The 13,902-nt window shown below is 36.2% G+C and overlaps 1 protein-coding gene across 2 annotated transcripts in view; it reads left to right on the top strand.

Annotated features, from left to right (window-relative positions):
- Window positions 1-13,902, top strand: part of SPATA17 (spermatogenesis associated 17) — a 229,228-nt gene that overhangs the window by 50,671 nt on the left and 164,655 nt on the right. For both annotated transcript variants that reach the window (XM_015116149.3, XM_077987022.1), the window contains exon 5: window positions 1,082-1,185. In XM_015116149.3, the coding sequence (XP_014971635.1) occupies window positions 1,082-1,185 (104 nt within the window). The remainder of the gene's footprint in view (window positions 1-1,081; window positions 1,186-13,902) is intronic.

Raw genomic sequence — 13,902 nt, forward strand, 5'->3', positions numbered from 1 at the left:
TATTTGAGTTTTTCAAATGGGGGTATTAGAAAATATAGCAAAAATATTTATATTAACAAAGATAGAACTTAAGGACAGTGACTGATTCTCATGGTTCCTGGGGTTGTATAAGATATCTAGAAGCTGAATTAGGTATGATCTCTCAGACCCCTAACATTCCTCTCATCCAAAAAAAAAAAAAAAAAAAAAAAAACCACACCCTACTTTGATGATATGTTCTAGTAAAAATAAAACTATTTGAATGTCAGCATTGAAGTAAAAGATGGAAGAAGCAGATAATTTCAATAAAAATGTTCTTTTGTTGAAAATCACAGTTCTCTTTGTTCCCAGTTCTACATTGCAATGGTTATGAGAGTGGGCTCTCTGAAGCCCTAACTTGAAATTTGATTCCTAGATTCATCCCAATAGCTATATAATTATAGGAAAATTGTGTAACCTCTCTTTTTAACTGTTTCCACATCTGTAAATGAGGTAATGAGTATTTATGTCATAGTAGTATTCTAAAGATTAAATACATAAGTGTAAGCAAAAACCCTTAGATTAACGCCTGGCACATAATAACTCAGTAAATGTTAGTTATTGTTGCTATTGTTAAGGAAGTATTAAAATGTCATAATTGAGATACAAGAATTTGTTTAAATATTTTGATACCACTGAATTTAAGAAGCCCATTAATGAGACAAAATACAAAAACTAAATATGTATTTCAATGAGACCAAATACAATCTTAAAGTGAGTTGGTTATGAAAAAAAAATCCATTTGCCCAGGAAGTGGAAATGGTAGGAATTTATAAAGCAAATTTTTGTAAATCTTTCCATAGTTTAGTATTCTGTGAAATAATTATAAGTAATTTAAAATAAATTATAATAGCCTATAATTATGTTTATTTTAATAATATTTCATAATAAATTTATTAGGAGAACCTATATTTACAGCTAATATACTGTTGTATTAATGGAAGAGCCTAAGACTTTATTTGATAGGAGTTATCAGCCATAATTACCTTAATTTTGAAGTGTTATTACATTTTTTAATGAAAGTATTTACTGGCATATTTTATCTCTTTATTTACTTTAATAGATTCAGAGACGATGGCGAGGCTATAGGGTTCGGAAATACCTCTTTAATTATTATTATTTGAAAGAGTACCTCAGAGTCGTTTCAGAGACCAATGATGCAATTAGGTAAGTAGTGCAATCATCCGTTCACTAGGGAAAACTTTGGAAAGATTACTCAATAGATATTGATCAACACCATAGTTAGAAATACTTTTTTTGTTGTTGTTGTTAGACAGAGTCTTGCTCTGTTGTCCAGTCTGGAGTACAGTGGTGCAGTCTCGGCTCACTGCAATCTCCGCCTCCTGGGTTGAAGCAATTCTCCTGCCTCAGACTCCTGAGTAGCTGGGATTACAGGCGCCCACCATCATGCCTGGCTAATTTTTTTCTATTGTTTAGTAGAGATGGGATTTCACCATATTGGCCAGGCTGGTCTCGAACTCCTGACCTTGTGATCTACCCACCTTAGCCTCCCAAAGTGCTGGGATTACAGACATGAGCCACTGCACCCGGCTAGAAATACTTTCTAAAAGTCAGTGATATTTAGGCAGACGTTTACTGATTTTATATATATATATATTTTTTTTATATATGATTCTATTTACCTTAATTTATTATTATTATATTTTTAAAATCTTATATCCTTCACTGCAAGTTATTTATGTGTGTAGTATCTTGTATATTTATGTATGTGTGTAGTATCTTGGTCCTATACACAACAGTTTCAGGAAAATTATTTCATGATGAGATGAATTTATCTGTAAAACGATCTAGAGATGCAACATTAAATATGAAAAGCCTCAGATGCATTTGAGAAACATGTTCCATAGCAAGAACTTGCCTCTTCTAGAATAAAATATCATGACACATATTAAAAAGGTCTGTTCACTGTCAGTTTTGATTTGCTTAAACACATAGGAAGATAGGACATAGGTTTAGGATATGGCATCTGTAGAATTATGCAAAGTAAAGGCATCGTAATACTACTCAGCAGCTTTTCCAAAGTTCTATGTTAAGTTTCCATAGTACTTTGAAAATAGCTTTTTCCTCCTGTGATATGTCCCATTCTAATAACATGTAAATGACCATATGCATATAGTACATTTTGATAAAAAAGAAATACTAATTAATAATAGTTGGTATTTATAGAATAGTCTCACTTTCAAAATATTTTCTGCATATATCATATATTATCTTATTTTACTCTTTGTTTTTTTTTTAATTTTTGAGACAGAGTCGTCCTCTGTCATGCAGGCTGGAGTGCAGTGGCACTATCTCAGCTCAGTGCAGCCTCTGCTTCTAGGGTTCAAGTGATTCTTGTGCCACAGCCTCTTGAGTAGCTGGGATTACAGTTGCGTGCCACCACGTCCAGCTAATTTTTGTATTTTTAGTAGAAATGGGGGTTTCACCATGTTGGCCAGGCTAGTCTTGAACTCCTGACCTGAGGTGATCTGCCCACCTCGGCCTCCCAAAGTGTTGGGATTTCAGGCATGAGCCACTGCGCCCAGCCCCTTATTTTACTCTTTAAAATTTTTGAACTGAAGAGAACAAGTAATTGGCAATAAATTATTAAAATAAAAGTTTTGTATGAGACCCTAAAATAATATATATTATAAAATATATATGAAAACTAATTTCCCAACTACTAACTTTCTCACATATGTTGTGAATATAAAGGGATCTGGTCTTTGATGATTACCTGCAGAGAAATCTGTTAATTTGATTTCTTTGGAAAGAGAGCAGTTAAGGTGGGAAGGCTTCAATAGGATTTAGTCGATGGGAGAAGTTGGAAAATTCAGAAACACATGAATCATAGGGGACTACTGTTTAATTTCTTCTTGAAACATCTAAAATTCTAAAGACTAGCTGACTGTCTACAAATGGCTGACTTTAGCTTGTCAGAAGAGCTAGTAGAATTTACAAGAGAGAAGGAATACGTGCAGGACTGGAACTAGGGTGAGACAAGTGAGACTTTTAAGGGAGGGAGGTGCTCACTCTCAGGGTCACACAACTATCAACCTTGAACTTTCATAACCCCAAGAGTAAGTATGTCCTTCAGTTCTGCACTTCAGGGGCCTTACTTGCTTCACTCTTGTCTGAGCCCCGAATAGGAGAAAGTCAAGGGGGCAAACAGGTGAAGAGGTGGTGTTGGAAAGGTCTGAATCTTCTATTTGACAGGTATTTCCAGTAATTCTTATTTTCCTCCTGATTTTAACGGGGTATCTCTAGTCAGTAGAGAGTCTGGTATATCAGTGTTGTAAATTTGTTTTAGAGTGGTATTCTTTAGTATATTACAGAGCCATTTTATTATTTCTAGCTCTCTTAGAGTTTTTTAAACTAGGAATGGAAGTTGACTTCAGCAAATGGTTTTCTATCATCTATTGAAATAATTATATAGGATTTTTCTTTTTTATTTAATTTTTCTTTTTTATATACTAACATGCATAGAGCTATATCCTATTAATAGATGTACTAATATTAAACCATCATTTATTTTAGGAATACATCCAACCAGGCCATTGTTAATTATTCTTTTGATTTTTCACTAAATTATATTAGTATTTTATATAGGCTACTTACATCCTCTTCTGTATATGTGATTGGTTATACAGTGGTCCCTCTTATCCATGGTTTTGCTTTTTGCACTTTCAGTTATTCACAGTACAGTACAATAAGCTATTTTGAGAGAGAACAAGAGAAAGAATGAGTGAGAGCACCCATTTGTATTGTCTTTATTACAGTATATTGTTCTACTTGTTCTATTTTATTTTTTGTTTTTGTGGCTAATCTCTTAACTGTGCCTAATTTATAAATTAAACTTTATCATAGGTATGTATGTATGGGAGGCAACATAGTATTTATAGGGTTCAATATTATCTGCAGTTTCAGACAGCGACAAAGAGCCTTGGAACATATTCTCTGTAAATAACAGGGGACTACTGTAATTTTCTTTCTTATATTGCTATTGTCGGATCCTAGTGTCAGATTTTTGCCATATTTATTAAATGAATTAAGTAGATTTTTTGATATGGGGATTACTAGTCTTTGGAAGTTTAAAATAAACATTTTATAAAACTCCCTGGACCCAGAGCCTTTGGGGGAAGGTAAATCATTAACATTTCCAAACCTTAATTCAGGTTTTTATAAATTTATTAGAGTCCATTTTATTTCCAGATAATTTTTAGTTCACTGACATTTAAATATATCTGATGTTATTTATGATATTTTAATTAAAATATGTACTTTAGTTGTCTTAGTCCATTTCTCATTATTTAATTTGCTTATTTAAATACTTCTCTCTTTTGTTCTCAAAATTGTTAGGCTTATCTATATTTTTTAAGAGAAACATCTGTCAGATTTTTTCTTTTCACTTATTTTTGTTTCCTAATTAGATGTTTTGCTTTCATCTTTAAAAGACCCATAATTTCTTTGTTTCACAAGTAATACATGCCCCTTGTAGAAAAACTGAAAACGTTTTCAGTTTTTCTGAATGTAAAACAAGCTAAATAAAAAGATAATGTAAAACAAACTAAATAAAAAGTCATCTATAATCTCATCATTCAGAAATAAACACTATTATACTTTTTTTAAAAAATTTTTTGAGACAGAGTCTCACTCTGTTGCCCGGGCTGGAGCACAGTGGCATGATCTTGACTCACTGCAACCTCTGCCTCCCGGGTTCAAACGATTTCCTGCCTCAGCCTCCCGAGTAGCTGGGATTACGGATGCATGCCACCACGCCTGGCTGATTTCTGTATTTTTAGTAGAGATCCAGTTTCTCCATGTTGGCCAGGCTGACCTTGAACTCCTGACCTCAAGTGATCCACCTGCCTTGGCCTCCCAAAGTGCTGGGATGACAGGCATGAGCCACTGTGCCCAGCCTATTAACATTTTGATGTATGTTCTTCCAAGCCTCTGCCACTTATTAGCTGTGTGACCTTGGGCAAATTCTTTAATTTCCCTTATCTTAAATCTCACAAAGTGGAGAAAGTAATAGAATGGCTACATAAGTTTATTATAACCATAAATAAATCAGCATATGTGAAATGCTTAAACAGTGCCTGGTATATAATGTGCACTTAATAAATGTTAGTTTTTTTTTATTTCTATGCTTACATAGATATATTTTATAAAATGGCTTCATACAATATGCTATTGTTAACCTGTTGTCTTTCAACTTACAAAATATTGTGAACATTTTCATGTCATTAGCTATGCCACTATCATTGTTCATAATAGCACTTATTTATTCATTTATTTGCGATGGAATCTCGCTCTGTTGCCCAGACTGGAGTGCAGTGGTGCAATCTTGGCTCCACCTCCTGGGTTCAAGCGATTCTCCTGCCACAGCCTCTGGAATTACAGGCGCCTGCCACCATGCCTGGTTAATTTTTGTATTTTTAGTAGAGATGGGGTTTCACCATGTTGGCCAGGCTGGTCTTGAACTCCTGACCTCAACTGATCCACCTGCCTCAGCCTCCCAAAGTGCTGGGATTACAGGTGTGAGTCAACGCATCCAGCTCCATGATAGCTTTTAAATATTTTTTATTGTTGGAGATAAAGTTGTTCTAAATTTTTGCTATTGTAAACATCGTGTTATTTTAGTACTACTACTAGTTAATATGGAGTTTCTTACAGTTCTTGCATTCATTACTCTCTTTACTGCTTTTTTAGTAATTAAAACATTTAGGCTATGATGTGTTTCATGTGTAATATTGTCCACATTTAATATATTTTTATATATAATGTTCTCATATTCTAATTGCATTTTTTTAATATTCTCTTTGAAATTCATTTTTCAATCTCCAGTGACTTGGCTTTTTCTCATAGTTTAAACATAAAACAAATTTATTTCTAGGTTTACTGTGTTGTAGTCAGAAAATATATTTGGTTCAATTATTATCTCAGGGAAATTATTTAGTTTTTCACCTTTTATATATGGTCACATACCACATAATGATGTTTTGGTCAATGACGTACAACATTTATGATAGTGGTCCTATAAGATTATAATACGATACTTTTACTGTACCTTTTTTATGTTTAGATATGTTTAGATCCACATATAGTTACAATTGTATTACAGTTACATATAGTATTCAGTACAGCACCATGCTGTACAGGTTTATAGCCTCAGAGCCAGAAGCTATACTATATAGCCTAGGTGTATAGTAGTCCATACTATCTAGGTTTGTGTAAGTACACTCTATGATGTATGCACAATGATGAAATTGCCTAAGGATGCATTTCTCAGACTGTATCTCTGTCATTAGTTAAGCAACTCATGACTGTATTATTTTGTTTTAGGTATTCTCTTCAAGGCAAAGGAATAGATTTTGTTTTCTTACCCAAGCTAAGTTTTTGTATTTTAATTGAACAATAAAATGTTTACTTTCATTATTGTAACATTTAACTCTTTCTAACTTCTCTCTTCTTGCTTTATGTTTCTACTTTTTCTGTTTCCTTTTATATATAAACTATGATTAGTTATTGTGAACTTTAAAAAAATTATACATATTAGAATCATGCCCCTTCTGTACCTCATCTTCCGTTTCATTGGAAGTTGAACTTACCTCTTAACTTTTAAAGCCAGAGGGCCAGGCACAGTGGTGCATGCCTGTAGTCCCAACTACTTGGGAGCCTGTGGCAGGAGGATCATATCACTTGAGCCCAGGAGTCTGAGGCTGTAGTGAGGTGTGATTGTATCACTGTACTCCAGCTGGGGCAACAGAGTGAGACTCTTTCTCTAAAAATATATAAATAAACAACAAATATTTTAAAAAATAGAACTGGTTATCCTTCCCCTCCCCACTATTTAACACAGAAATTTTTGGGGGCTTCTTTCTACCAAAACACCTACTCTTTAAATATATGTTTCTATCATATCTTGCCTGGACTCTTAATTAAGCGAGAACATTTAACAGTTCACTTTTCTTTTGGTTTTGCCATTCTTCAAAACAGTGTTAAGAGAGATCTCTTTTAAATCATTTTTCTCTGCTTCAAATCCATCAAAGTCTCCCTGTTGCTTTTAGCATGTCACATATTTTAGACTGTCACATAGGTCAACAGCCCCATCTTCAAATGCTCATCCATTCTGAATGTCTTATCAATTTTTAGAAGCATCATGTTTCCATAGACTTCCAAGCCTTTGCATGTGCCATTCTCTGAATCCCTCATCTGCCGTGTCAACTGCTCATCATTCTTTATGTTGCTGCTTAAATGTTGGTAGAGTTGGGGCACTCCTTATCTGCATGCCCGGAGACTCTCAAACAAAGCTATCTTATGCCATCTGCCTTATGGTGTTGTAATTACTTACGTGTTTGTCTTTACCTTTATATTATGAAATCAGTGGGGGAAAGGAGCTGACACTTGAACACTCTGTCTTAATTATCTTTGAAACCTCAATGCCTAGCACAGTTACTGACATATAGTAAGTCCAAGGTAATATTTGCTGACTAAAAGCTTACTGAATGAAAGAATGAATGAGATTAGATGAAACTCCAATATATTTTTCACTTTGTCAAACAACTGCAATTTTGACAATATTGCTTTTTTTCTGTATTAATTAGTCATGATTTAATACTTATTTAGCACCTACTGTGTGATCAGGTACTAAGTAAAATTTTGGGTATACAGTGATTAACATGGTAGACTTGAGCTAGCCTTTATAGAGCTTAAAGCTTAGTAGGGCAAAATTACAATATAATCATCACAAAGCAGATAGCATTTATGTTGTCTTTTTTTTTTTTTTTTTTTTTTTTTTTTTTTGAGACAGAGTCTTGTTCTGTCTCCCAGGCTGGAGTGCAGTGGTGCAGTGTCGGCTTACTGCAATCTCTGCCTCCTGGGTTCAAGTGATTCTCCTGCCTCAGCCTCCCGAGTAACTGGGACTACAGGTGTGTGTCATCACACCTGGCTAATTTTCATATTTTTAATAGAGATTGGGTTTCGCTGTGTTGGCCAGGCTGCTCTCGAACTCCTGGCCTCAGGTGATCTGGCCACCTCGGCTTCCCAAAGTGCTGGGATTACAGGTGTGAGCCACCACACGATGTCTTATGTGCCAGAAATTATACTAAATTCTGAGAACTATTACAGGCAAGTATAAGACAATGTTCTCAAAAATCTCTGACTCTCAGAGATCACTGTATCCTCTAATATTCAAAATAAATATAGTTTAATCAGTCCTTCAAACTGAGATCAGTGCACCTTCCCTTTCAATATCTCCTAGTTCTAAAGTAGCTTTTCTCTCTATTTCTTTTCCTGATGGCATGTTTCAGTTGAATTCTCATTCCAACTCTGTATTTCACTCACTTTTTGCATTTACCTTCTGCTTTTTTCATTGCTTCCTTCTCTCAATTTTTGATCCTAGTCAACCCCTGTACCATCATGGAAGCCTGTTGGGAGCTTCATTTCACTGCAGGTTTGAGGTCATTGGTAGGTAGGGGGTAGATGGTGTTACAGTTGAAAGCATAATATAGGCAGGTCCTAACAATGCAGCATTTTCTCCATGATGGTTAATTTTCTTACTGTTTTGTTTGTTCTATAAAACCCTGCTTATTACTATTTTCATACGCCTTTATTATTTTTCTCTCTCACTCTTTCTCTTGTTCTTCCCTCTTTGTCTCTTCCATGCTCCTCATTGCAGGGCTTCACTCCATCTGCAGTACCCCAGTACTCTCAAATTGCTCTGAATAGATTTAAAGTTCTCTATTATCTTCTAATGTCAAGCAATTTCTGCTTATTTTTCTTTTCCCCTCTTTGTGCCTTACTGTTTTATTTTTCTTAACTGAAAAGTTTCTTAAAATGTTTTCCTAAACCAAAGAAACTATATTCTCATGATGAATAATGCTGGTCGCCTAGAATGTAGTGGCCACATTGACTACTACATTTTAACATAAACACATACATACAGTCTCTCAGTACCTATAGAAAATAAGTTTACGGCCGGGCACAATGCCTCATGCCTATAATCAATCCCAGCACTTTGGGAGGCCGAGGCAGGAGGATTGCTTGAGACCAATGAATATACGTTTAAAATTTTTGGGAGGTAGGGCTCTTTTAATAAAATCCTCTCCCCCTCTTTATTTCATGTACTCTTATAGTTGCTATTCTCTAGTTTCTCTTTAAACATTTTATTTTTTTTTTTTTGGTTTTTGTGTATTTTTAAAACACTTTTATCTTAGGTGCAGGGCACATGTGCACCTTTGCTGTATAGGCAAATTGCATGTCACGGTGGTTGGGTGTACAGATTTTTTCGCCACCCAGATAATAAGTATAGTACCCAACAGGTAGTATTTTTTATCCTAACTCTCCTTCTTCCCTCTACCTTTAAGTGGGCTCTGAAGTCTGTTGTTCCCTTCTTTGTGTCCATATGTACTCAATGTTTATTTCCCGCTTACAAGTGAGAACATGTGGTGTTTGATTTTCTGTTCCTGCGTTAGTTCACTTAGGATAATGGCCTCCAGCTCCATCCATGTTGCTGCAAAGGACATGATCTCACTTTCTTTTTTTTTTAATGTGTGGGTAGTTTTCCCTGGTATATATGTACCACATTTTCTTTATCCAGTATACCATTGATGGGAATCTAGGTTGATTCCATGTCTTTGCTCTTGTGAATGGTGCTGAGACTAACATACATGAGCACATGCCTTTTTTTTTTTTTTTTTTTCCAGACAGAGTCTTGCTCTGTCGCCCAGGCTGGAGTGCAGTGGCGCAATCTTGGCTCAAGCTCCGCCTCCTGGGTTCACGCCGTTCTCCTGCCTCAGCCTTCGGAGTAGCTGAGACTACAGGCGCCCGCCACCATGCCCAGCTAATTTTTGTATTTTTTAATAGAGACGAGATTTCACCATGTTGGCCAACATGGTCTCGATCTCCTGACCTCGTGATCTGCCCGCCTCGGACTCCCAAAGTGCTGGGATTACAGGTGTGAGCCACCGTGTGCGGCGGAGCACGTGTCTTTATGGTAGAATGATTTGTATTCCTTTCGGTATATACCCAATAATGAGATTGCTCGGTTGAGTGGCAATTCTGCTTTGAGTTCTTCGAGATCACCAAACTGATTTCCAAAATGGCTCAACTAACTTACATTCCCACCAGCAGTGTATAAGCGTTCCCTTTTTTTGAGACCTTGCCAACATCTGTTATTTTTTGACTTTTTAAAAATAGCTATTCTGATTGGTGTGAGATAGTATCTCTTTGTGGTTGTGATTTTCATTTCTCTAACAATTAGTGATGTGGAGCATTTTTGCATATTCATGTTGGCCACATGAATATCTTCTTTTGAAAAGTGTCTGTTCATGTCCTTTGCCCACTTTTCATTGGAATTGTTTGTTTTTTGCTTGTTGATTTGTTTAAGTTCCTTATAAATTCTGGATATTAGAACTTTGCCAGATGCATAGATGCAAATATTTTCTCCCATTCTGTAGGTTGTCTCTTTGCTGTATTCATAGTGCTTTTTAAATTTTGCTGTGCAGAAGCTCTTTATCTCAATTAGATCCTATTTGTCTTTTTCTTTTCTTTTCTTTTCTTTTGGTTTTTGAGACAGAGTCTCACTCCATTGCCAGGCTGGAGTGCAGTGGCATGATCTTGGTTGGCTGCAACCTCTGCCTTCTGGGTTCAAGCAATTCTCCTGCCTCAGCCTCCCAAGTAGCTGGGATTATAGGCGTGCACCACCATGCTCATCTAATTTTTGTATTTTTAGTAGAGATGGGGTTTCACCATGTTGGCCAAGATGGTCTCGATTGCTTGACCTTGTGATCCACCTGCCTCGGCCTCCCAAAGTGCTGGGATTATACGCATGAGCCACTGTGCCCAGCCTATTTGTCATTTTTTATTTTTGTTGCAAATGGTTTCATTGTCTTCTTCATGAAAACTTTGCCAGCATCTTATCCAGAATGGTATGTCCTAGGTTATCTTCCAGGGTTTTTATAGTTTTAGGTTTTACATTTAAGTCTTTAATCCATCTTGAGTTGATTTTTATATAAGGAAGAGGTTCAGTTTCAATCTTCTGTGAATGGATAGCCAGTTATCCCAGCACCATGTATTGAACAGAGAATCCTTTCCCCATCGCTTCTTTTTGTTGATGGTTGTAGGTGTGCAGCATTATTTCTGGACTCTCTATTCTGTTCCATTGGTATATGTGTCTGTTTTTGTAGCAGTACCATGCTGTTTTGGTTACTGTAGTCTTGTAGTATAGTTTGAATTTGGGTAACATGATGCTGCTAGCTTTGTTCTTTTTGTTGAGAATTGCCTTGACTATTTGAGCTCTTTTTTTGCCTCCATTGGAATTTTAGTAGTTTTTTTCTAATTCTGTGAAGAATTTCTTTCATAGTTTGATAGGAATACCATTGAGTCTGTAAATTGCTTTGGGCAGTGTGGCCATTTTAACAATATTGATTTCTTCTATGTGATATGGTTTGGTTCTGTGTCAACACCCAAATCTTATCTCAAATAATAATCCCCACATGTTGAGGAAAGGACGTGTAATCCCCATGTGTTGAGGAAGGGACTTCTAATCCCCACATGTAAAGGGAGGGAAGTGATGGGATTATGGGGGCCATTCCCCCATGCTGTTTTGTGATAGTGAGTGAATTCCTACAAGACCTGATGGTTTTATAAATGGTAGTTTTTTTTGTGCTCTCACATGTTCTTGCTCTTGCCTGATGCCAGGTAAGATGTGCCTGCTTTCTCTTTTGCCATGATTGTAAGCTTCCTGAGGCTTCCACAGTCATGCAGAACTGTGAGTCAATTAAACCCCTTTCCTTTATAAATTACCCAGTCTCAGGAAGTACTTTATAGCAGTGTGAAAATGGACTTATACACTATCCATGAGCATGGAATGTTTTTCCATTTGATTGCATTGTCTCTGATTTCTTTGAGCAGTGTTCTCAGTGGAGAGATCTGTCATCTCCCTGGTTAGCTATATTTCTATTTACTATGTATTTCTTTTCTTTCTCTTTTTTTTTTTTTTTTTTTTTTTTTTGTGAGACAGAGTCTCGCTCTTTCACCTAGGCTGGAGTACAATCATGCGATCTCAGCTCACTGCAACCTCTGCCTCCTGGGCCCAAGCTATTCTCCTGCCTCAGCCTCCTAAATAGCTGGGACTACAAGCACGTGCCACCACGCCTGGCTATTTTTTGTATTTTTCATAGAGATGGGGTTTCACCATATTGGTCTGACTGGTCTTGAACTCCTGACCTCGTGATCCGCCCGCCTCAGCCTCCCAAAGTGTTAGGATTACAGGCGTGAGCCACCATGCCTGGCCCTGTATTTCATTGTTTTTGTGGCTATTGTTAATGGGATGACTTCTTGATTTGGCTATCAGCTTGGATGTTGTTGGTATATAGCAATGCTAATGGTTTTTATACATTGATTGTGTACCCTGGAACTTTGCTGAAGTTGTTATCAGGTCAAATACCTTTTAGACAGAGACGGTGGGGTTTTCTTGGTATAGAATCATATCATCTGCAATCAGGGATAGTTTGACTTCATCTCTTCCTATTTGGATGCCTTTCATTTCTTTCTTTTGCCTGATTGTTCTGATTAGGACTTCCAATACTATGTTTAGTAGGAGTGGTGAGAGAGGGCATCGTTATCTTGTTCTAGTTCTCAAGGGGAATTGCTTTCAGCTTTTGCCCATTTATTATGATTTTTGGCTGTGCATTTGCCTATGAAGAGACTTAGATTTCCACACAATAATATTGGGAGACATCAACATCCCACGGACAGTATTAGACAGATCATTGAGGCAGAAAACTAACAAAGATATTCAGGACCTGAACTTGACATTTGACTAAATGACCTAATAGACATCTATCTATAGTACTCTCCATCCCAAAACAATATGCATTCTTCTCATCTGCACATGGTATATACTCTAAAATTGACCTCACCATCAGCCATAAAATAATCCTTAGCAAAATCAAAAAACCTGAAATCCTACCAACCACACTTTCAGACCACAGCACAATAAAAATAGAAATCCTTGCTAAGAAAATTCCTCAAAGCATACAATTACATGAAAATTAAGCAACTTGCTCTTGAGTGACCTTTGTGTAAACAATGAAATTAAGGCTGGAATCAAGGAATTCTTTGAAACTGATGAGATCAAAGATATAACATACCAGAATCGCTGGGACACAGCTAAAGCAGTGTCAAGGGAGAATTTCATGGTGCTAAATGCCCACATCAAAAAGTCAGAAATATCCCAAATTAATAACCTAAGATTGCACCTGGAGGAACTAGAGAAACAAGAACACATCAACCCCAAAGATAGCAGAAGACAAGAAATAACCAAAATTAGAGCTGAAATGAAAGAAATTGAAACAAAACATGATACAAAAAATCAACAAATTCATGAGTTTGGCTTTTTGGAAGAATTAATAAGACAGATAGACAACTAGCTAGACTAATAACAAAAAAAAAAGAGAGAAGATACAAATAAACACAATCAGAAATGACAAAGGGAATATTATTATGCTACTAACCCCACAGAAATACAGAAAAGCCCCAGAGACTACTATGAATACCTCTATGCACATAAGCTAAAAATCCTAGAAGAAATAAATAAATTCCTAGAAACATACAACCTCCCAAGATTGAACCAGGAAGAAATTTAATCCCTGAACAGACCAATAAGGAATTCTTATTAAATCAGTAATAAGAAGCCTACCAACCAGAAAAAGCCCCAAACTAGACAGATTCATTGCCTTATTTGATCAGATGTGTAAAGAAGGGGTGGTACCGTAAATTCCTACCAAAACTATTAGCAAACTATCTCATTCTATGAGGGCAGCATCATTTTGATACCAAAACCTGGCAGAGATGCAACAAAAAAAGAAAACTTCAGGC

The sequence above is a fragment of the Macaca mulatta genome, chromosome 1 (assembly GCF_049350105.2).
Source record: "Macaca mulatta isolate MMU2019108-1 chromosome 1, T2T-MMU8v2.0, whole genome shotgun sequence".
Lineage (NCBI taxonomy): Eukaryota > Metazoa > Chordata > Mammalia > Primates > Cercopithecidae > Macaca > Macaca mulatta.